The sequence below is a fragment of the Salmo salar genome, chromosome ssa24, assembly GCF_905237065.1.
Source record: "Salmo salar chromosome ssa24, Ssal_v3.1, whole genome shotgun sequence".
Lineage (NCBI taxonomy): Eukaryota > Metazoa > Chordata > Actinopteri > Salmoniformes > Salmonidae > Salmo > Salmo salar.
Window position 1 is genome coordinate 26,369,120 of NC_059465.1, and position 25,442 is coordinate 26,394,561.

Here is a 25,442-nt window from a genome sequence, read left to right on the forward strand (position 1 = left end):
GCATTAAACATAAAAAAAATATGAAATTCTAATTCAAAAACCTTATGCAAATTCTAAATTATAAAATTGAAATGAAATATCTGTTGGCACAGAAATCGCGCCATATATCTCACCAAGTCCAACACTCATGATAAGCCAAAGCGCAATGCTACTTGTAAGGGAGGGCGGATGCCCTCTGATGGGGAACAGAAAGCATATACATGTTCCAGAGTCTTAGCTTTCAGGAATGGGGTCATAATAGCTTATAGCCAAAGCAGTTCAAACGTTAGAGCTTAATTCATAGGAAGTCATGGGCTCCCTAGTGGCACAGTGGTCTAAGGAACTGCATCTCAGAGGTGTCACTACAGAGAGGTGTCACTACAGACCCTGGTTCGATCCCGGGCTGTATCACAACCGGCTGTGATCAGGAGTCCCATTGGGTGGCGCACAATTGGCCCAGTGTTGTTAGGGGAGGGTTTGGCTGGGGTATGCCGTCATTGTAAAATAAGAATTTGTTATTTAATTGCCTAGTTAGTTAAATAAAAAATTACAAGAAATATTATTAAACATGCCACGTTGGCTTCAGAAACCGCCAGAAGCTTCTGTTTACAAGAGAGTGTGTATGATTATATCTGTTCTCCTCTACCTTTCCTGGCTGGCAAAGTACCAGGATGTTGTTTCTGGTTTTAATTCAGAATTTAGAGAACTGAATTTGAACTGGATCTGAAGGCATCTGAAAAGTTTAGTATATGAAACGTTGATTAACTTGAAATGACGGTTTGCAAACTTGTTAGACTATCTACTGTATTTAAACTGAATATATAAATACTTAATTTGAATATTAAACTGAAATGTAATACAATATTAATTCAGTTTAAAATCATGAAATACAAGTTAAATTTATGAATTCAATTTGTGCATTAAACACTCAAATATTGCATCCTAATTCAATATTCAAATAAAAATGCCAAATTATAAAATTCAAATATAATTTCTGTTGGCACTGAAATTCTGCAGGAGGTCGTATTAAGACCATGTGAAGAGTTATAGACCTACAGTCAGTGTCCACATTTCATTTCACCCATCTCAACGGTAGGCTACAGTTCCCTTGACGTGCCTTAGACCTATTTGAAGTCCCGGTCTTGTGACTGTCGAATTTGTATAGCGCTGCACAATCATCACACATAACATAGCCGGCACTGCTATCAGGCTTTTTTACCACTTCACCAAATCTTTCCCGAACATTACTTTTTTGGCCCTCCATTCTATTTATTTTCAACTCTCCATTTCGCATCTTTTCTCTTACTGAGTTAATGTCAGACATTGTCCTTTCTGCCTCAGTGGATCTACATTTAACTTTTTTCTGCAGGTTCTCAAAAGCGATTGGCGTGTTTTGCTATTTGGCGCGCGTAAAGTTATTCCCGAAAGTTTAGCTTTACTCACTGTCAGATGGCCCAAACAAATGACCCGACCGCCACCAAACAGCCCTTCATCCACACAATATTTCATGACACTATTAGTCAACCCGCACATCACTGATGCCAAGGACAGCAACATTTCACGAAATAGCGGATGATATTGAATGAAAAAATAAATACATTTTTGGGGGGAGTGGCTTCATAATTTCAACATTTTGCATTGTTTGACACGATTTCTCAAGAAACCTCCGTGATTATTCTGATCAGAGAGAGAGAGGAGATGATTCCTTCTTTCTCCCTGGTGCTATGGATACAGAGACCGTACAGGTGGAGCCACTGCCTGGCGTCTTTTTAGTCACGTGTGTCGATTCATAAGGAGCACTGGCTGGAGAAAGTGGTTACATTATACATAGCCAGGGAGTGATTTAGCGGAAGCAGAGGTGCCAACCCCGTGTTTTCTCGTTACACCGTGCCTGAATTAATAGGGAGATTAATGGAACGAATCATGTGAGGTACCTCGTTTTGATAAGAAACGTAGGAGGTAATAAAAAAGATTAACTTGAACGCGCAATGGCAAACCAATCGAGTCGGAAACACCAGATAAGCATCTATTTTATGTGGACCGTATTGTAAGTCAGCTATGCAGTCATAGCCTTATGTTATGCGAATTGTGTTATGTGACATGTGTTAAACTGGATGTTTTTTAAAGCTTATAGCCCAGTGAAAGAAGATATATATATTTATATATAGCCATTCAGCCAGAAGAACACTAATTGACAAATATGTGACATGGAAATATAAACTTTATCCTTCATGTTTCATATCATTTGGACATCTGGACAATTGACATTATGGGAAGGAACAAGGCGGAGACAACCAAACAGAATCTCTGAAGAAAAATACTTCCTTTTATTTGTTGAATATTCTCTTGAACATTCCACACACCGAAAGGATCGCGTGGCTGGAACAACTGTGTGTGTTGTGATGCTTTTTCTCTATCTTTTATCTAGTGTCAGTTTAGATCTTTTGAGTAAGATTTGTGCGATTCTAGAATGGCTCGCTTCGAAGAGGAACTATCTAACCGGCGTGGAGGGGTCTGTCAAGCGGGCCCACCAAGAGTGGCAGGTAGGCCAGCAGGCCACCCAAGCGGCCCTAGGGTGTACAAACAATCAATGGCCCAACGAGCCAGGACAATGGCCATTTACAACCCCATCCCTGTCAAGCAGAGCTGTCTTACTGTCAACCGGTCTCTATTCATCTTTAGTGAGGACTGTATCATACGGAAATATGCCAAAAAGATTACCGAATGGCCATATCCTTTTTTTGCTTAAAACAACGTATTTCTGGTACCAGTACATTATTTGATTATAAGCTTATCAGTGGGATTTAATGTCGACGTGATTGTACACAGGGGGCAACGTTCTAGACTATAGGTCATGGTTTTAAGTTAATTTGTTGCAGGCTGTAATATGGCATGGAGGAACAACAGCTGTTGACTTTGTAATACAGTATAACCCATCTCAGTAGGCCTATATAGCCTATAACCACTCTCGGATGAGAGGACCCACTACAATGGGGTAATTGGTGATACTGCTCAGCCGGATATTTTGACTGGATTTTGTGAAGCACCATAAATGTATAAGTGATTAGGCCTACGCATTTTACGTTCTACTTGCCAAATGCAATCGATTCCGGTATATTTGCTAAGTAAACAAGCCTATGTGATAGTCTGCCCAGGGGACTATGCCATTGTTACATATCAAATAGCTACGGCATCGCTCCATTTGTTTCTGGGACCAAGTCTCTCCAAGCAACCAAAACAATTTTGGTGTTTTATATCACGTAAGCTACAGTAGCTACTGTGTACACGTTTCAGCACCAGCGCTCTCCAAGGTGCTAAACTTACCCACGCGCAAAATGCTGCTCAACAGTAAATGGGAAGCTAGCGGGAAGGCTGTCTATTAAACACAGACAGGCTATTTTGCGTGCGTGTCCTATCAAAGCAGTGATCCATAAGAATTAAGTGCTGGTCGATTTCTCTCACAGTCAAACATAGAATGATCATGTTTAGACACTAACTCAGGTGTAGGCCATCATTTGTAGGCATTGGAACAAAAATAGGGAGAAACAAACCTTGGAAATTAGTTGTGTATTTAGTTTAGTTTACACAACCAATTTGATTTCAATGCAAAATTCATTAATATTGTCCTTTATGTCCCATAAAATGCTCTGGCAGTGTTGACCACCTGTTGATATGAGATATTTTATATAATTTTCCAAATGAGGGATACCAATATCCTCTACAGCTTGTCAAAACTGTGCATAGAGAAACAGTCACCCCTGAAGCACTATTTCATGAGATTTGATTAATGAACCTTTTGAGGTATTGCAATTAATGTGCATACATTTGTTTTATGGCATCCATTACTTACATAACTGCTTGGTTAACTCTGGTGCTGAGTAAACACTTCTCAGCCTTTAGCTTACCTGTGTATTTCCAAACCACTATGCAGTATTTCTATTTTCTCCTTTGAGTTAGATTCTAGGGTCATGGGGCCATTGTAGCAGCCCTAGACCAGTGAATGATGTCACATGGGGTGTTGATGTACTGTAGCCCATTGGCTGAGGTGAGGTGCTAGTCCACTGTGCACCACTGTTTCCAGAGGAGAGATATAGCCTCCATAAACAACCATGCAATTACAGGAACAGCAGCAACTGACAAATCTCTCAGTTTCTCTCAGTTACACATGTTTAGTGTTGCATTCTGAGATCCAGTCCAACTCAATTAAGTTTTGGTAGCTTATTACTGCACCCATTGTCATTATGCTTCAGTTCTTGTATAATTTATGGTACTCTTCTGTTAAGCAGCTTTTGAATGTGATAATTGCAGAATATTTCTGTCAGGGACGCTTCTTCTACTTCTTCTAATGTATTGCAGATGGTAGGTATGCCTAACATTTATACAGTGTTTTTCTTAACCGTCTCACTCCATTTGAATACCTGATCCTGGCCACCATTATAGCCAACTGCATCGTCCTTGCCTTGGAGCAGCACCTACCAGCCAGCGACAAGACCCCCATGTCAGAGCGCTTGGTAAGCAACCATCACATGGGTTACATGTACCATACCAATATTATATCATATTTGGTTGATTATTGGTTAACTGTACTCCTCTCGCCAAGGGAATGATAGGTGTCAGTCATTATATTCTCACATGCATGAATGCTATCTACACACAGAGTTGAATGACATGTTGTGCATGTTACCCATGAAGGCTGCTGGGGTTTCTCACCAGTTGTGCTCAGTCATCTCGCCAGTATCACACAGAGCTGCCTTTGATTCCCTGTTCACAGCCACTTTAGGCTCCCTATTGAACTCTGTTGTTAAGTTGTGCCATTGAAAGGGTAAATGCTGTGAGCTCCTCTGGCCAATCAAAAAGACTTAGCTGCTTGGGGCAGGCTGGTTGATTTAAGAATGAAATGTCACTCCCTTCAGGCAAAGTGCCTCACCCTGTTATAGATCCACTCCCTTCAGGCAAAGTGCCTCACCCTGTTATAGATCCACTCCCTTCAGGCAAAGTGCCTCACCCTGTTATAGATCCACTCCCTTCAGGCAAAGTGCCTCACCCTGTTATAGATCCACTCCCTTCAGGCAAAGTGCCTCACCCTGTTATAGATCCACTCCCTTCAGGCAAAGTGCCTCACCCTGTTATAGATCCACTCCCTTCAGGCAAAGTGCCTCACCCTGTTATAGAGCCACTCCCTTCAGGCAAAGTGCCTCACCCTGTTATAGATCCACTCCCTTCAGGCAAAGTGCCTCACCCTGTTATAGATCCACTCCCCCAGATGGGCTCTGTCAGATGTCCCTCACTCTGTCATGATATGAAGCCATCAAATTGCTTTAACTCACATTCAGCCCATAATTGTAAAATCTTGTTCACAAAATCATATTCACAAACTAATGATGATGGATATCAATGGTTACAGTCTCACCCTCTCTTGTCTTAACAGGATGACACAGAGCCCTATTTTATTGCAATATTTTGTTTTGAAGCTGGCATTAAGATCATCGCCCTTGGTTTTGCGTTTCACAAAGGCTCCTATCTTCGGAATGGCTGGAATGTAATGGACTTTGTGGTGGTGCTAACAGGGTGAGTACTGAGCTAATGGCTCATGCTAAATGTTCACACGGCTTCAAACTGACAAACCTGATGCTCAGTGGATTAATGAGGAAGCACAATGTTAATGTGTGTAAGGTAATTTCACATTTCTAATGACATCATGCAGCACTGGAGACAAGGAATGACTGAATTTCTAACCCTGATTGGCTACATAATCCTATTATTTTAGCCATAACTGTATGATTGCATATGCAGCAGTAAAATAACCTATGTGATTTCACATGTGTAGTTTCATGTTATCATATATTGTTTTACATGTGGTCACCTGTTATCACATTAACTTCACACATGATCACATGAAAATGAGTTTTTGGAACACTTCACACGTGTTCACGTGAAATTCATGTGGTTTTTCCACAATGGAAGTATTGTCTAGAATAGATATTCAGGAAAACAATACAGGATGTTATAATAAACTATACCATAAATGGTATCTTTGCAAAAAAACAATAGGGCCACAAGAGCAGAAGTAGAAGTGGCAGCACTGAGAGAGGAGATTGAGTATAGGAGCTAGTATGTCAATGCGGCAATAGGAGTGGAACTATGGGTGGCGGAGGAGTATAAGGTAACTACTGTAGGCCTTCACTGAGTAACCATGGGGGGGAAAGGATGGAGGGGTAATGACGAGGATACTGTTACGCTGGAGAGATTCCCGGGGGAGTTGCTAGTATCACTAAGGAGCGTCCTGGCTTGCTGTTCCTTAAAGGCTCTGAGATTTCTTTGGCCCATCTATTGGGGCTAACGTATGTTTTGACATGTTGCAATAAACAGATTCTCTGGAAGGCCTGCTCCACCCACTGGAGGTAATGCTTAGTGTTCAAACCTTTTGCTCCAACTCAGTGGACATAGGGGGAAACAGCCAATTGCAATGTAATAAGCCCAATTCCTGAAATTGGTCTCGTTTCAGAGTAACCTTCACACAAAGCCGTGTGTGAGAGAGGGCTGTAGAGAAAAAGGTAGTGTGCAGCTTACAGTGAGGGGAAAAAAGTATTTCATCCCCTGCTGATTTTGTACGTTTGCCCACTGACGAAGAAATTATCAGGCTATCATTTTAATGGTAGGTTTATTTGAACAGTGAGAGACAGAATAATAACAAAAAAATCCAGAAAAACGCATGTCAAAAATGTTATAAATTGATTTGCATTTTAATGAGGGAAATAAGTATTTGACCCCCTCTCAATCACGAGCTGAGATTAGGAGCACACTCTTAAAGGGAGTGCTCCTAACCACAGCTTGTTACCTGTATAAAAGACACCTGTCCACAGAAGCAATCAATCAATCAGATTCCAAACTCTCCACCATGGACAAGACCAAAGAGCTCTCCAAGGATGTCAGGGACAAGATTGTAGACCTACACAAGGCTGGAATGGGCTACAAGACCATCGCCAAGCAGCTTGGTGAGAAGGTAACAACAGTTGGTGCGATTATTCGCAAATGGAAGAAACACAAACGAACTGTCAATCTCCCTCAGCCTGGGGCTCCATGCAAGATCTCACCTCGTGGAGTTACAATGATCATGAGAACGGTGAGGAATCAGCCCAGAACTACACGGGAGGATCTTGTCAATGATCTCAAGGCAGCTGGGACCATAGTCACCAAGAAAACAATTGGTAACACACTACGCCGTGAAGGACTGAAATCCTGCAGCACCCGCAAGATCCCCCTGCTCAAGAAAGCACATATACATGCCCGTCTGAAGTTTGCAAATGAACATCTGAATGATTCAGAGGACAACTGGGTCAAAGTGTTGTGGTCAGATGAGACCAAAATGGAGCTCTTTGGCATCAACTCAACTCGCCGTATTTGGAGGAGGAGGAATGCTGCCTATGACACCATGAACACCATCCCCACCATCAAACATGAAGGTGGAAACATTATGCTTTGGGGGTGTTTTTCTGCTAAGGGGACAGGACAACTTCACCGCATCAAAGGGACGATGGACGGGGCCATGTACCGTCAAATCTTGGGTTAGAACTTCCTTCCCTCAGCCAGGGTATTGAAAATGGGTCGAGGATGGGTATTCCAGCATGACAATGACCCAAAACACACGGCCAAGGCAACAAAGGAGTGGCTCAAGGAGAAGCACATTAAGGTCCTGGAGTGGCCTAGCCAGTCTCCAGACCTTAATCCCATAGAAAATCTGTGGAGGGAGCTGAAGGTTCGAGTTGCCAAACGTCAGCCTTGAAACCTTAATGACTTGGAGAAGATCTGCAAAGAGGAGTGGGACAAAATCGCTCCTGAGATGTGTGCAAACCTGGTGGCCAACTACAAGAAACGTCTGACCTCTGTGATTGCCAACAAGGGTTTTGCCACCAAGTACTAAGTCATGTTTTGCAGAGGGGTCAAATACTTATTTCCCTCATTAAAATGCAAATAATTTTATAACATTTTTGACATGGGTTTTTTTGGATTTTTGTTATTGTCCTGTCTCTTACACAAATAAACCTACCATTAAAATTATAGACTGATAATTTCTTTGTCAGTGGGCAAACGTACAAAATCAGCAGGGGATCAAATACTTTTTTCCCTCACTGTATCTGTCGATACAGTGTGTCGTTAGGGTTATTGACAGTGTGTCGTTAGGGTTATTGACAGTGTGTCGTTAGGGTTATTGACAGTGTGTCGTTAGGGTTATTGACAGCGTGTCGTTAGGGTTATTGACAGCGTGTCGTTAGGGTTATTGACAGCGTGTCGTTAGGGTTATTGACAGCGTGTCATTAGGGTTATTGACTGCGTGTCATTAGGGTTATTGACTGCGTGTTGTTAGGGTTATTGACAGCGTGTCGTTAGGGTTATTGACAGCCTGTCGTTAGGGTTATTGACAGTGTCACATACTCTACTTGGACCTGTCACCATCACTGAACACACAGGGCATCATTCTGCTCTGCTACCTCCCATATTCACTGCCACTACGTGTGGATAGGGCTGACTGGGGGGATGGAGGGAGGGAGAGGGTAGGAGGGGAGGCAGAGCTGATTAAATTGGGACAGAGCAACCTGACATGATAACCTTAATTGAAGGGCTGGGTGGTGGATGAGAGCCATTACAGGAGAAGTCTGGCTCTGTTATCAGTGCCATGCTACAGTGAGTGATTGACCCATGTTGTCAGTCTCTGATAGCGATTGGATCACTATGTGCTGCATGCACACCAAAGAACTGACCGCTATCCCTTCAGTCAACTACAGGTTGCTACTAGCAGGAAATCAATCCCCATAGTAATGACTGACTCACTGATTATCAAGGAAACCCGTTCTTTTTTTGGGGGGGTGGATCAGCTTTAATATTGCGAATAGATTGTACCTTCCATCAATGTAATTGTCTGCATCATTTACAATCCTCCCCATATATATTTTTTAAATATACACTGCTCAAAAAAATAAAGGGAACACTTAAACAACACAATGTAACTCCAAGTCAATCACACTTCTGTGAAATCAAACTGTCCACTTAAGAAGCAACACTGATTGACAATAAATTTCACATGCTGTTGTGCAAATGGAATAGACAACAGGTGGAAATTATAGGCAATTAGCAAGACACCCCCAATAAAGGAGTGGTTCTGCAGGTGGGGACCACAGACCACTTCTCAGTTCCTATGCTTCCTGGCTGATGTTTTGGTCACTTTTGAATGCTGGCGGTGCTTTCACTCTAGTGGTAGCATGAGACGGAGTCTACAACCCACACAAGTGGCTCAGGTAGTGCAGCTCATCCAGGATGGCACATCAATGCGAGCTGTGGCAAGAAGGTTTGCTGTGTCTGTCAGCGTAGTGTCCAGAGCATGTAGGCGCTACCAGGAGACAGGCCAGTACATCAGGAGACGTGGAGGAGGTCGTAGGATGGCAACAACCCAGCAGCAGGACCGCTACCTCCGCCTTTGTGCAAGGAGGAGCAGGAGGAGCACTGCCAGAGCCCTGCAAAATGACCTCCAGCAGGCCATAAATGTGCATGTGTCTGCTCAAACGGTCAGAAACAGACTCCATGAGGGTGGTATGAGGGCCCGACGTCCACAGGTGGGGGTTGTGCTTACAGCCCAACACCGTGCAGGACGTTTGGCATTTGCCAGAGAACACCAAGATTGGCAAATTCGCCACTGGCGCCCTGTGCTCTTCACAGATGAAAGCAGGTTCACACTGAGCACGTGACAGACGTGACAGAGTCTGGAGACGCCGTGGAGAACGTTCTGCTGCCTGCAACATCCTCCAGCATGACCGGTTTGGCGGTGGGTCAGTCATGGTGTGGGGTGGCATTTCTTTGGGGGGCCGCACAGCCCTCCATGTGCTCGCCAGAGGTAGCTTGACTGCCATTAGGTACCGAGATGAGATCCTCAGACCCCTTGTGAGACCATATGCTGGTGCGGTTGGCCCTGGGTTCCTCCTAATGCAAGACAATGCTAGACCTCATGTGGCTGGAGTGTGTCAGCAGTTCCTGCAAGAGGAAGGCATTGATGCTATGGACTGGCCCGCCCGTTCCCCAGACCTGAATCCAATTGAGCACATCTGGGACATCATGTCTCGCTCCATCCACCAACGCCACGTTGCACCACAGACTGTCCAGGAGTTGGCGGATGCTTTAGTCCAGGTCTGGGAGGAGATCCCTCAGGAGACCATCCGCCACCTCATCAGGAGCATGCCCAGGCGTTGTAGGGAGGTCATACAGGCACGTGGAGGCCACACACACTACTGAGCCTCATTTTGACTTGTTTTAAGGACATTACATCAAAGTTGGATCAGCCTGTAGTGTGGTTTTCCACTTTAATTTTGAGTGTGACTCCAAATCCAGACCGCCATGGGTTGATAAATTGGATTTCCATTGATTATTTTTGTGTGATTTTTGTTGTCAGCACATTCAACTATGTAAAGAAAAAAGTATTTAATAAGATTATTTCTTTCATTCAGATCTAGGATGTGTTGTTTAAGTGTTCCCTTTATTTTTTTGAGCAGTATATATACAGTTGAAGTCAGAAGTTTACATACACTTAGGTTGGAGTCATTAAAACTCGTTTTTCAACTACTCCACAAATTTCTTGTTAACAAGCTATAGTTTTGGCAAGTCGGTTAGGAAATCTACTTTGTGCATGACACAAGTCATTTTTCCAACAATTGTTTACAGACAGATTATTTCACTGTATCACAATTCCAGTGGGTCAGAAGTTTACATACACTAAGTTCACTGTGCCTTTTAACAGCTTGGAAAATTCCATAAAATGATGTCATGGCTTTAGAAGCTTCTGATCGGCTAATTGACACCATTTGAGTCAATTGAGGTGCACCTGTGGATGTATTTCAAGGCCTACCTTCAAACTCAGTGCCTCTTTGCTTGACATCATGGGAAAATCATGTACCACATTCATCTGTACAAACAATAGTACGCAAGTATAAACACCATGGGACCAGTCAGCCGTCATACCGCTCGGGAAGGCGACGCGTTCTGTCTCCTAGAGATGAACATACTGTGGTGCGAAAAGTGCAAATCAATCCCAGAACAACAGCAAAGGACCTTGTGAAGATGCTGGAGGGAACGGATACAAAAGTATCTATATCCACAGTAAAACGAGTCCTATATCGACATAACCTGAAAGGCTGCTCAGCAAGGAAGAAGCCACTGCTCCAAAACCGCCATAAAAAAGCCAGACTACGGTTTGCAAATACACATGGGGACAGAGATCGTACTATTTGGAGAAATGTCCTCTGGTCTGATGAAACAAAAATAGAACTGTTTGGCCACAATGACCATCGTTATGTTTGGAGGAAAAAGGGGGAGGCTGCATCATGTTGTGGGGGTGCTTTGCTGCAGGAGTGACTGGTGCACTTCACAAAATAGATGGCATCATGAGGGAGGAAAATTATGTGGATATATTGAAGCAACATCTCAAGACACCAGTCAGGAAATTATATATATATAAAATGTTCACATTTTCAAACAGTCCATTTATGTTTTCCAATAGGGCTATACATTTGCGTGTGGTTTTTTTCTCGCCTGAGTAGCCTCGTTTCACTGCCAAAAATAAAATTAAACCATCTAGTGTTCAGCGAAATAACATCACAATGTCAAATACAGGTAGCCTAGTCAAATAATTAACATCCAATCACATTAACCGTTACTCTCTTGTGGGGATTCCACTAACGGCCCGTATGTAGCCAAACGTAGCTGCTCATTCCATTTGCTCGAAAATTGATAAATGGTTAAAAAAAGTAAGGCCCACGTCCATAGACACATATCAGCTCTACTGGTAGTACTTCTGCTACTGCTTCTACCAGCAGTACTATACCTGCACCTGTCGACGACACAAGTTGTTCTGCTTCCACGAGCACATCCAATGCTAGCATCGGTCATTTTACATTTGTAAAATTCATGCTAGCCCAGCTAGCATGGACACTGACGGTTGTGAATCTGATGCAGCCGAAGAGCTACTGCCCACTTACCCGGGAAAGCACCGAACAACAGACAGGGACTTTGGACCTTCGAAGAGGCGCAAATATGATGAACTACATTGATTTGGGCTTCCTTTTTTGGGAGTAGTGCCTTTACTCAGCCACAGTGTGTTAGGTGCAAGAAATACTATCTCACAACTCGATGAAACCTTCACTCTAGCGCAGACATTAAGAAACAAACATGCCAATTTGAAAAATAAGCCATAGGGGTTTTTTGAGCGAGAATTAAGATGACTTTCGAGTAGAAAGACATGTATAAAAGCAACAGATACCATTAATAGGAAGGGGCAAGAAGCGTCTTATATGGTGAGCTACCGAGTGGCTAGGACAGGCAAGCCCCATACTATTGTGGAGGACTTAATTCTTCCTGCTTCCGCGGATATGGCTGCTACAATGCTGGGAGAAAAGACCCCAAAAAACTATACAGACAATCCCTTCATCAAACAACATTGTTTCACGATGCATCAGTGACATGGCAGGAGATGTTTTGAAACAATTACTGCTTTGCATACAAGCCAGTGAATTCTATGCATTACAGCTGGATGAGTCAACAGTTGTGGCGGGCCTGGCACAGCTCCTGGTATTTGTCCGTTACCTTGATGGGGGGTCAATTAAGGAAGACATCCTCTTCTGGAAACCAGGACAACAGGAGAACAAAGTACTGGACAGCTTTGTGACATCAAATGGACTTTGGTGGTCAAGATGTGTTGGTATCTGTACTGATGGTGCAAAAGCCATGACAGAGAGACATAGTGGAGTGGTAACGTGCGTGCAAGCAGTTGCTCCTGACACCACCTGGGTACACTGCAGCATCCACCGAGAGCCTCTTGCTGCCAAGGGAATGCCTGACAGCTTGAAAGACGTTTTGGATACTACAGTGAAAATGGTTAACTTTGTTGGAGCAAGGCCCCTGAACTCTCGTGTATTTCCTGCACTATGCAATGATATGGGTAGCGACCATGTAACGCTTTTACAACATACGGAAAAGTGTGCTGGTTATCAAGAGGCAAAGTATTGACAAGTTTTTTTTAATTGAGAGATGAGCTTAAAGTTTTCTTTACTGACCATCATTTTCACTTGTCTGACCGCTTGCATGATGACAAGTTTCTCACACGACTGGTCTATCTGGGTGATGTTTTCTCTCACCTGAATGATCTGAATCTAGGATTACAGGGACTCTCCGCAACTGTATTCAATGAGCGGAACAAAATTGAGGCTATGATCAAGAAGTTGGAGCTCTTCTCTGTCTGCATTTACAAGGACAACAGACAGGTCTTTCCATCATTGTGTGCAAATGAACTCAAGCTTATGGACAATGTCAAATGTTATATAGCGAAGCACCTGAGTGAGTTGGGTGCACAATTATGCAGATACTTTCCTGAAACGGATGACACAAACAACTGGATTCGTTATCCCTTTCATGCCCTGCCTCCAGTCCACTTACCAATATTTTAACAAGAAATTGCAACAAGTGGTTCAGTGAAAATTGAATTTAATCAGAAGCCACTGCCAGATTTCTGTATTGGGCTGCACTCAGAGTATCCTGCCTTGGTTAATCATGCTGTTATGACACTGATGCCCTTTGCGACCACATACCTATGCGAGAGTAGATTTTCAGCTCCTCACTTGCATGAAGAAAACTAAATACAGGCACAGGCTGTGTGTGGAAAATGATTTGCCTGTGACTCCAATACAACCCAACATTACGGAGTTATGTGCATCCTTTCAAGCACACCCTTCTCATTAACCTGTGGTGAGTTATTCACAATTTTCGATGAACAAATAAGGTTTTATATGTAAGTTGGTTAAATAAAGAGCAAAATTAGTGAGTGTTTTTATTTGTGCCTTGGTCCTATAAGAGCTCTTTGTCACTTCCCACGAGCCAGGTAGTGACAAAAACTCACACTCATTCTTATGTTTGATAAATGTATTGTATAGTGTGTGTGTGGCAGGCTTACAATGATGGCAAAAACAACATTTCAGAGTGCGCTGGTTGAATGTTTGAAGGGGTACGGGACTATAAAAAGTTTGGGAACCACTGAGCTGAGGGATGGGTCTGTGGAGAGAGAGGCAGGGGCAGTCAGCAGTAGAGCTGAAGGATGTGGGTTCTCCAGTGGGCTGTGAAGGTCTTAATCAACCTCAGCTCTGTTCCACCACCGTCATACCTTCTGCCATGTTTCTCTCTGATGCTCTCAACTGGAAATCCCTCAAGTGTAATACTCCCATTTTCCTTATTTATAATGCTGTTGCCTCTTCTATTGTTGTGCCAGGGGAAGCTTGGAGATATTGTTTGATGGATTCACCCCTGGACTGTGCTGAGTCTGCTCCTCAGGGTTGTCTTGAATGCAAGGTCAGGCTGTTTTTCGAGAAGAGGACCTTTCTTTGTTTCACAATGTACCTGATTTTGAAGTGTGTTCAGATGCTCCTATGTAGCTTGTTATTGGTTGGTTGATATGGATTCATACATTTTTAATCGTGTTTTGACAGAGAATGATGTGCTTATTTTTACATATGTACCCTAGTAACCTTGTTCTGGACAGTCAGACCCTTCCAGGAATATTGCTATGTCAAATCAAATCTTATTGGTCACATACACATGGTTAGCAGATGTTAATGCGAGTGTAGCAAAATGCTTATGCTTCTAGTTCTGACCATGCAGTAATATCTAACAAGTAATCTAACAATTTCACAACTACCTTTTACACACAAGTGTAAAGGAATGAATAAGAATATGTACATATAAATATATGGATGAGCGATGGCCGAACGGCGTAGGCAAGATGCAGTAGATGGTATAGAGTACAGTATATACATATGAGATGAGTAATGTAGGGTATGTAAACATTATATAAAGTGGCATTGTTTCAAGTGACTAGTGATACATTTATTACATCCAATTTTTTCTTATTAAAGTGGCTAGAGATTTGAGTCAGTATGTTGGCAGCAGCCACTCAATGTTAGTGATGGCTGTTTAACAGTCTGATGGCCTTGAGATAGAAGCTGTTTTTCAGTCTCTCGGTCCCAGCTTTGATGCGCCTGTACTGACCTCGCCTTCTGGATGATAGCGGGGTGAACAGGCAGTGGCTCGGGTGGTTAGTGTCCTTAATGATCTTTTTGGCCTTCCTGTGACATCGGGTGGTGTAGGTGTCCTGGAGGGCAGGTAGTTTGCCCCCGGTGATGCATTGTGCAGACCTCACTACCCTCTGGAGAGCCTTGCGGTTGTGGGCGGAGCAGTTGCCGTACCAGGCGGTGATACAGCCCGACAGGATGCTCTCGATTGTGTATCTAAAAGTTTGTGAGTGTTTTTGGTGACAAGCCAAATTTCTTCAGCCTCCTGAGGTTGAAGAGGCGCTGTTACGCCTTCTTCACCACGCTGTCTGTGCGGGTGGACCATTTCTGTTTGTCTGTGATGTGTACGCCGAGGAACTTAAAACTTTCCACCTTCTCCACTACTGTCCTGTCGATGTGGATAGGGGGGTGCTCCCTCTGCTGTTTCCTGAAGTCCACGATCATCTCCTTTGTTTTGTTGACGTTGAGTCAGGTTTATTTGTCTTGTCGTTGTTGGTAATCAAGCCTACCACTGTAGTGTCATCTGCAAACTTGATGATTGAGTTGGAGGCGTGCATGGCCACGCAGTCATGGGTGAACAGGGAGTTCAGGAGAGGGCTGAGAATGCACCCTTGTGGGGCCCCAGTGTTGAGGATCAGCGGGGTGGAGATGTTGTTAACTACCCTAACCACCTGGGGGCATCCCGTCAAAGTCCAGGACCCAGTTGCACAGGGCAGGGTCGAGACCCAGGGTTTCGAGCTTAATGATGAGTTTGGAGGGTACTATGGTGTTAAATGCTGAGCTGTAGTCGATGAACAGCATTCTTACATAGGTATTCCTCTTGTCCATATGGGTTAGGGCAGTGTGATTGTGATTGCGTCATCTGTGAACCTGTTGGGGCGGTAAGCAAACTGGAGTGGGTCTAGGGTGTTAGCTAGGGTGGAGGTGATATGATCCTTGAATAGTCTCTCAAAGCACTTCATGATGACGGAAGTGAGTGATAGTCATTTAGCTCAGTCACCTTAGCTTTCTTGAGAACAGGAACAATGGTGTCCCTCTTGAAGCATGTGGGAACAGTAGACTGGGATAGGGATTAATTGAATATGTCCGTAAACACACCAGCCAGCTGGTCTGCGCATGCTCTGAGGACGCGGCTCGGGATGCCGTCTGGGCTGGCAGCCTTGCGAGGGTTAACACGTTTAAATGTTTTACTCACGTTGCCTGCGGTGAAGGAGAGCCCACAAGTTTTGGTAGCGGGCCGTGTTGGTGGCACTGTATTGTCCTCAACGCGAGCAAAGACGTCGTTTAGTTTGTCTGAGAGCAAGACATCCTGGTCCGCGACGGGGCTGGTTTTCTTTTTGTAGTCCGTGATTGACTGTAGACCCTGCCACGTACCTCTCGTGTCTGAGCTGTTGAATTGCGACTCTACTTTGTCTCTATACTGACGCTTAGCTTGTTTGATTGCCTTGCGGAGGGAATAGATACACTGTTTGTATTCGGTCATGTTTCCGGTCGCCTTGCCCTGAGTAAAAGCAGTGGTTCGCGCTTTCAGTTTTGCGCGAATGCTGCCATCAATCCATGGGTTCTGGTTGGGGAAGGTTTTAATAGTCGCCATGGGCACAACATCACCGATGTACTTGCTAATAAACTCACTCACCGCATCAGCGTATACATCAATGTTGTTGTTCGACACTATCCGGAACATATCCTAGTCCACGTGATCGAAGAAATCTTGAAGCGTGGAATCAGATTGGTCGGACCACCGTTGAACAGACCTGAGCACGGGCATTTCCTGTTTTAGTTTCTGTCTATAGGCTGTGAGCAACAAAATGGAGTCGCGGTCAGATTTGCCGAAATGAGGGCAAGGGAGGGCTTTGTATGTGTCGCGGAAGTTAGAGTAACAATGATCCAGAATTTTGCCACCCCGGGTCGCGCATTCGATATGCTGATACAATTTAGGGAGCCTTGTTTTCAGATTAGCCTAGTTAAAAACAGCTACAATAAATGCAGCCTCAGGATATGTGGTTTCCAGTTTACATAGAGTCCAATGAAGTTCTTTCAGGGCCGTCGATTATAGGCGAAGATAATTCTCTTGGTAGTTAATGCGGTCAGCATTTGATTGTAAGGAATTCTAGGTCAGGTGAACAAAAGGACGACTCGTTAATCATAAGGCCCTGCCCTTCTTCTTACCAGAGAGATGTTTGTTTCTGCCGGCGTGATGCATGTAGAAACCAGGTGGCTGTACCGACTCTAACGTATCCCGAGTGAGCCATGTTTCTGTGAAACAGAGAATGTTACAATCTCTGATGTTTCTCTAGAAGGCAACCCTTGCTCAGATTTCGTCTACCTTGTTGTCAAGAGACTGGACATTAACTCTCTCTCTCCAGAGTCTCCCCTCCTCCAATACTAACAATAGGAACAGGTGTGTTGCGGTTGTTCTACACTTCCCCACAGTGCAAGCAATAGCAACAACAGATTCACTTCCAGATGTGTGATACATGTAAGGGTTTTGAAACATTGTGACGTTGTGCTGAGAATTGAGCAATATCACAAGCCTAGCAGGAGCTGCAGCTCTGATGTAAGGCTTTTACTGGCATAGCTTGTTAGAATTGAGAGTAGATGGGGATAGGAGATTGGGCCAAGTGCTGTTGTTAGGGCTAATGCAGAATACGGGGCAGATATTCATCAAATGAGCTGTGGGGTTGTAGTGTGTTCTAATCAGCCAGCCACTCTCAAAAGTAACAGCAATGGAACAAACAGCTGAATTATTAATGGTCTTTCACTGTGTGGATGAATACGCCCAGTTAGTTGGGGTGTGCGTTTGATCCACTGTGAAAAGGTTAAGCATATGCTTTATAAACCATTGACTATTACAAAAAATATTGTAACGGTATATTAAATGGCAGTAAATAAATGAATGGCAGTGGGACTTCTTTTCTAGATTTGGGAGTAAGTCATTTGAGCCAGTTCGCTACAGCAGGTAAAAAAATCCTGCAGCAACAGGAAGTGTGAATTATTATGTAGATTATAATTAATGGACATTTTTGTATGGGTTGAAAATCAAGTCTGACATTTCAAAGTAGAAATTACAAACGCCAGAAACCTTTTTTAAGCCTCACATACACTACAAGTTTAAAATATCCTGCAACAGAGTGATCAAATTAAGATCCTACATCTGTACCATCATAGCTACGTTCTTCAATACTTCTGCAATAGATGACTGACCGGCTCAATGAAGCGTGAAAAGGTTGTTTCGTCTTAACCCCACCAATCCTGACCCACCTTTCTCAGAGGCACTTTACTCTTGTCCTCAGCTCAATGTGAAGGTGTGATGATGAAGCTCTTAACTTGATTTTGTTCTGCTGGGTGCACTGGTGGCTTGCTGTGTGGAGTGTAGCGGTAAAGGACCTGACTGAGACGGAGTAGCTTTGTTCCACGCATGGCGTTAGGTGCCATTTATTAAAGTGGGTGTTATTTCAGGATAGGAGCTATTACTCTCCAATGTCAATTGTGCAGTGACACCTATGGGCTATGTGGAATTGGATGTGTTATCATGCACTGTCCCCTTGCAGAGTGAACCCAGGTATAGCCCAGAGGTGCTATCTGTTACTCCTGTACTGCAGTGGCGTAGCGCAGTTTCGTGGGGCCACCTGCAAGGACGGAGCAAGCCCCCCCCCCCCATGGGGCAGAGAGACAATTGTGCAGTATTATAGGAAATCTCATGCTATTTTACACATTTTGCCACGAGGCTGAGAGAAAATGTTGCTGTTTTAGAGCTCAGGGATTCTTGAAAGAAAGGACAATCAACTTTTTTTCCGCAAATACTGCATTTGTCTTAATATTAACAACATTTAAAATAGATGTTTTTATAGACCAAACTATCAAACCATGTAAAGAAACAACCTCCTAATATTTTTTTTCTCCATACAATGCATCTTTATTCAGAAAATTCTTAAGAAAATTCAGACACCATAAAAGGGATTTTATTTTTACAATTATTGTTGAACAAGTGTTTGAAGGCCTTGATTTTTTTATTCTAAGATTAGATTGGAGATTTGTATTACATATTTAAACAAACTTCTTTTTGTTTTGTTTTATAGCACTATTAAATGCTCCAGGGCTAGTTTCGTTAGCATTTTGACATGTTTTTCTAGATTTTCTAGAAAACAACATTTATAAAGCAAATATTATCCCTTACACGGAACCCAAACTGGCTGCGCGTGTGCGCCATAGTGCATAAATGTATTTTGTCTCCCTATACCAAACGTGATCACAACACGCAGGTTAAAATATCAAAACAAACTCTGAACCAATTATATTAATTTGGGGACAGGTTGCATTAAAGCATTAAACATTTATGGTAATCTAGCTAGCTAGCTTGCACTTGCTAGCTAATTTGTCCTATTTAGCTATCTTGCTGTTGCTAGCTAATTTGTCCTGGGATATAAACATTGAGTTGTTATTTTACCTGGAATGCTTAAGGTCCTCTACTCCACCAATTAATCCACACATAAAACGGTCAACCGAATCGTTCCTGGTCATCTCTCCTTCTTCCAGGCTTTTTCTTCTCTTGACTTTATATTGCTATTGGCTAATTTCATAAATTAGGTGCATTAGCGCCACTGACCTATTTCGTCTTTCAGTCACCCACGTGGGTATAACCAATGAGGAGATGGCACGTGGGTACCTGCTTCTATAAACCAATGAGGAGATGGGAGAGGCAGGACTTGCAGCACGATCTGCTTCAGAATTAGAACTGTCTTCTATTTTAGCCCTTGGCAACGCAGATGCTCATTGGTGCGAGCGAGCAGTGTGGGTGCAATAATTGAATAATATAGATTTCTGAATTTATTTTGCAACGCTCGCGCAGCGACGCAAGCGGTGTAGTCAGCCTGTTAGGTCTTGCACAGAAAACACTTAAATTGTTTAATGTTGCAGAACATTGATTAAAATATTTTTCTGGATATTGACAAAAAAGTTGTTGACAAGCCACTGACAGAGTTGACCACAGATATATTTATGCCTCTAAAATATGGAAAATTATACATTTGAAAATTCCCAATAAAAACATAACCATTCGATCAGATCTTTCAGCACTCTGACGGAGTTGACATTAGACCAAAAAACGTTTGGTCAAGTGGTATACACAGTAGCAATTTTTTTTTCCTCAGTTACTTTATGGCTCTAAAACCTAATTAAATGTAACACACAGTACCAGTCAAAAGTTTGGAAACACTCATTCAAGGGTTTTTCTTAATTTGTCCTATTTTCTACATTGTAGAATAATAGTGATGACATCAAAACTATGAAATTACACATATTGAATAATGTTGTAAACCAAAAAGTTTTAAACACATTTTAGATTCTTCAAAGTAGCCACCCTTTGCCTTGATGATAACTTTGCACACTCTTGGCATTCTCTCAACCAGCTTCATGAGGAATGCTTTTCCAACAGTCTTGAAAGAGTTCCCACATATGCTGAGCCCTTGTTGGCTGCTTTTCCTTCAGTCTGCAGTCCAACTCATCCCAAACCATCTCAATTGGGTTGAGGTTGGGTGATTGTGGAGGCCAGGTCATCTGATGCAACACTCCATCCCTCTCCTTCTTGGTCAAATAGCCCTTACACAGCATGGAGGTGTGTTGGTTTATTGTCCTGTTGAAAAACAAATGATTGTCCCACTAAGCGCAAACAAGATGGGGTGGCGTATCGCTGCAGAATGCTGTAGTAGCCATGCTGGTTAAGTGTGCCTTGAATCCAAAATAAATCACTGACAGTGTCAATAGGAAAGCACCATCACACCACCTCCTCCATGCTTCACGGTGGGAACCATACATGCAGAGATAATCCGTTCACCTTCTCTGCGTCTCACCAAGACATGGCAGTTGGAACCAAAAATCTCAAATTTGCACTCATCAGACCAAAGAACAGATTCCCACCTGTCTAATGTCCATTGCTCGTGTTTCGTCACCCACGCAAGTCTCTTCTTCTTATTGGTGTCCTTTAGTAATGGTTTCTTTGCAGCAATTCAACCATGAAGGCCTGATTCACACAGTCTCCTCTGAACAGTTGACTTTGAGATGTGTTTGTTACTTGAACTCTGTGAAGCATTTATTTGGGCTGCAATCTGAGGTGCAATTAACTCTAATGAACTTATCTTCAGCAGAGGTAACTCTGGGTCTTCCTTTCCTGTGGCGGTCCTCATGAGTGCCAGTTCCATTTTAGCGCTTGATGGTTTTTGCGACTGGATTGACCAACCTTCATGTGTTAAAGTAATGATGGACTGTCGTTACTCTTTGCTTATTTGAGCTGTTCTTGCCATAATATGGACTTGGTCTTATACCAAATAGGGCTATCTTCTGTATAACACTCCTACCTTGTCACAACACAACTTTTTATTTTATTTATTTAACTAGGCAAGTCAGTTAAGAACATAATCTTATTTACAATAACAGCCTACCAAACAGGTCTATCAAAGGTTGAGAACTTAACAGACCATGAGTGGTCTTGTCGCACTACTGTACAAACAATTGTGTGCAAGTATAAACAGCATGGGTCTACACAGCCGTCACACTGCTCAGGAAGAAGACGCGTTCTGTCTCCTAGAGATGGGCGTACTTTGGTGCGAAAGTGCAAATCAATCCCAGAACAACAGCAAAGGACCTTGTGAAGATGCTGGAGGAAACGGGTACAAAAGTATCGATATCCACAGTAAAATGAGTCCTATATCAACATATCCTGAAAGGCCGCTCAGCAAGGAAGAAGCCACTGCTCCAAAACTGCCATAAAAAAGCCAGACTACGGTTTGGAACTGCATATGGGGACAAAGATCGTACTTTTTGGAGAAATGTGCTCTGGTCTGATGAAACAAAAATAGAACTGTTGGGCCATAATGACCATCATTATGTTTAGAGGAAAAATGGGGAGGGTTGCAAGCCGAGGAACACCATCCCAACCGTGAAGCACGGAGGTGGCAGCATCATGTTGTGCTTTCCTGCAGGAGGGACTGGTGTACGTCACAAAATAGATGGCATCATGAGGCTTGAAAATGACGTGGATATATTGAAGCAACATCTTAGGACATCAGTCAGGAAGTTAAAGCTTGGTCGCAAATGGGTCTTCGAAATGGACAATGACACCAAGCATACTTTCAAAGTTGTGGCAAAATGCCTTAAGGACAACAAAGTCAAGGTATTGGAGTGGCCATCACAAAGCCTTGACCTCAATCCCATAGAAAATGTGTGGGCAAAACTTCAAAAGTGTGTGCGAGCAAGGAGGCCTTCAAACCTGACTCAGTTACACCAGCTCTGTCAGGAGGAATGGGCCAAAATTCACCCAACTTATTGTAGGAAGCTTGTGGAAGGCTACCTGAAACGTTTGACCCAAGTTAAACAATTTAAAGGCAATGCTACCAAATACTAATTGAGTGTATGTAAACTTCTGACCCACTGGGAATGTGATGAAAGAAATAAAAGCTGAAATAAATAATTCTCTCTACTATTATTCTGCCATTTCACATTCTTAAAATAAAGTGGTGATCCTAACAGACCTAAAACAGGGAATTTTTACTAGGATTTAATTCAGGAATTGTGAAAAACTGAGTTTAAATGTATTTGGCTAAGGTTTATGTAAACTTCTGACTTCAACTGTACATAAGATCATTTTTCAGTTAATATCCATTATTGGCAGTGTTTTGAATTTTAAACACTTTTTTCCCCGAGTTTTATATTGGGTCCTTTGCATAGAGCCGGTATGGACATGAATAATATTTGAAGTATTTCCCTAAAACTATTATTTTTCTTTATAAAATTCCTCTAAATGTAAATTGTAAGCTAAAATAATGCAACAAAATCTTTTGTTTTTTCAACTATAAAAATAAAACTTTCCTTGCCAGATAAGGATTGTCACAACTTTAATGAATCTGTTAGCAAATATCCTGTTATTTTACACATTTTGCCTTGAGGTTGAGAGAAAATGTTGCAGTTATAAAGCTAACTTCTGGTAATTAAAAAAATGTCTGTCGTTGCTTATGATATGTTTATATGCTATCTGGGGGGCCGACTTCCAGGGGGACCCAACCTAAAAAAAAAAATATATATATATTATATATTTTTGGGGGGGCTACGGAGTGTGTGGTATGTCAGTGCTTTACTGTACTGGAGGTGGGCATCATTCCTCATGGGGAGAATGCAAAACAACTCTGATTGTTTTAAAAAAAATTGTGTTAATTTCTTATTTATTTATTGAAGTTGCATTGAGATTGACATCTCTTTTTCAGGTGAGCCCTGGAGTGGATTATTTGTACACTTCATTAAAATGATCCTTTGATCTTCTAGGCCAGGGATCATTAACCGGTGGTCCCCCAAAGTTTTCTGAGCAATATGAATTAGTTTTTTTGGACATACAAGACTGTCAAATCGCTAGGAATTCAACTGAAAATGATTTTAATTTAGGAAATCTATTCCCAAGTATTTCCACTCATAAATAGAGAAAATGAGATTGTGTACCAGTGTAATCAAGGTTTAAAATGATTGTTTTTGTCAAATACAATGTCTGTTTGTTTTTCTTGCGTCAATTTGCAGAGTACTAATGATTTACAATTATGTTCTGGCCCTCCGACCATCAAGAAAGAAACGTCCCAGGGCTGAATCTGGTTGGTGTCCCCCTGTTGTAGGCCCTCACTTTGGAGGAATAAGAAAGGTTAAAAAATTCAACTGTTTCATTGGCAGGACATTGTAGTATCCCATTACTGCTGCCGTATTCCCTTCTCAGCACAATACAGGATTTAGCTGCTCCTTTAACTGGGTGAGAATTTATGGATGCCTCAAATAAAGATTATCAGCAATTTACTTGTCTTTTCCCTCTTCTAGTGGTATTGAAGTTGTCAGTGTGTTGTCAGGGTCTATTTTATTGCTTTATTTCTACGTTTTATGCCTTTTTTTTATTAATGTAGCTCTCTTCACGACAACAGACACAGGTTGGTTCCTTGAAACGGGCGTTTATTGCATTGCACGTCCTTTTCTCCGATGCATCCACGTCACGCCGTGAGAACTATATGTTTGAATGAACACAGTAACGTTGATAAATTATAGAGTACTGAAACAAAGAAATACAAATGGCGCTCGGCGCAACAATACAAATGGCGCTTGGCGCGACAATACAAATAGAACTTGGCACGACTATAAACAAAGTTCTATAGGTTGAACAAAATACCTCGTTGGCTGCTTGTCCTGAAAAGAGGTTCTTGAATCCTTAAAGTCCCTTGAAAGTCCCTTTACTGTCTTTCTTAACCTCTGCCATCAACAATTATGACTCAGACTAAGATCTGCTTAAGTTAGATTGCACACAGTCAATTAACAAATTCCGTAGCAGTAACACAACAGAGAATGTTAGTTCCGGGATGGAACATAAAAACACAAACAATGGCCTAATGTTAATTTACATGTTACATCACATTTAAATTCTTATCTATACATCAATAAATCAAGTATTTATTTACTACATCAAATAATCCATGAATTATGTATTAATCATGCATCGTGAACACAGCATCTATGTAACAACACTTACAATTAATCTTCTACCACTTGAATAATAATAATGTTTCACTGCAACGGCTTTGGAATTGCAATGAACTGAGTCTTGATCTATAAGAATCATTCCAACAAAAGGCAAGAGACTACCTGAAGTAAGCACTTTGAGATGAAGACCTATGAGCAGGAATGAAGTCACGGCATAGCAGCAGTTCCGTCTGTACGGATAGCTGAGGAATGTTCTGTCTTAACCATGGCTTAATATAACAAATGCGTTCTACTGGTCTGACAAATGATGAAATGTTTGGTATTATGTTAAGGTATGGTTGAATTCCTCCCAGATCAATTGGGCCTGGAGTTATTTCAGGGTCTTTTGAACAATTATTAGTAAGCAACATTTATATATTGGAGTCACAGTTTTCATGGCTAGTGAGCCTTGATGCGGTCTTCCAAAGAATCCACCACACATGATCAGCATAGTAACTGGGGTGGAAAGAGAACCAGCGATCTTACATCATTCATTCAACCTAATGTAACAGAGCCATGTGCTGCAACCTACAGAGTACTGTGTGTTGGTTTAATCCAGTATTTATTGGAGTGGCATGACATATTTCAGAGAAAGCTAGTGGAATGTGGGCCAGCTGGCTGAGGCTGTCCTGCTGAGTGGAGCTCCCATTGGGACCACTGCCACCTCTCAGCTGTGCTCTGTGTCTGATGGAACAGAGCCGTGTGTGCGTGGGAATGGGAAGGATGGGAAGGGTGTCTTCACAGGTAGACTTACCTGTAGATGTTTTAGTCTGGGTTTAGGTCCTCCTGAAGCAGCATGAATAGTGCTTTACATTCATGTGGATGACA

General features: G+C 42.4%; 1 protein-coding gene across 1 annotated transcript in view; it reads left to right on the forward strand.

The window, feature by feature from the left end:
* Positions 1-1,795: 1,795 nt before the first annotated feature.
* cacna1ba (calcium channel, voltage-dependent, N type, alpha 1B subunit, a) overlaps positions 1,796-25,442 on the forward strand; it is a 166,166-nt gene continuing 142,519 nt past the window's right edge. Inside the window, exons 1-3 of the mRNA XM_045706959.1 lie at positions 1,796-2,706; positions 4,385-4,490; positions 5,408-5,547. Coding sequence (XP_045562915.1) covers positions 2,450-2,706; positions 4,385-4,490; positions 5,408-5,547 — 503 coding nt within the window. The 5' untranslated portion in view covers positions 1,796-2,449. The remainder of the gene's footprint in view (positions 2,707-4,384; positions 4,491-5,407; positions 5,548-25,442) is intronic.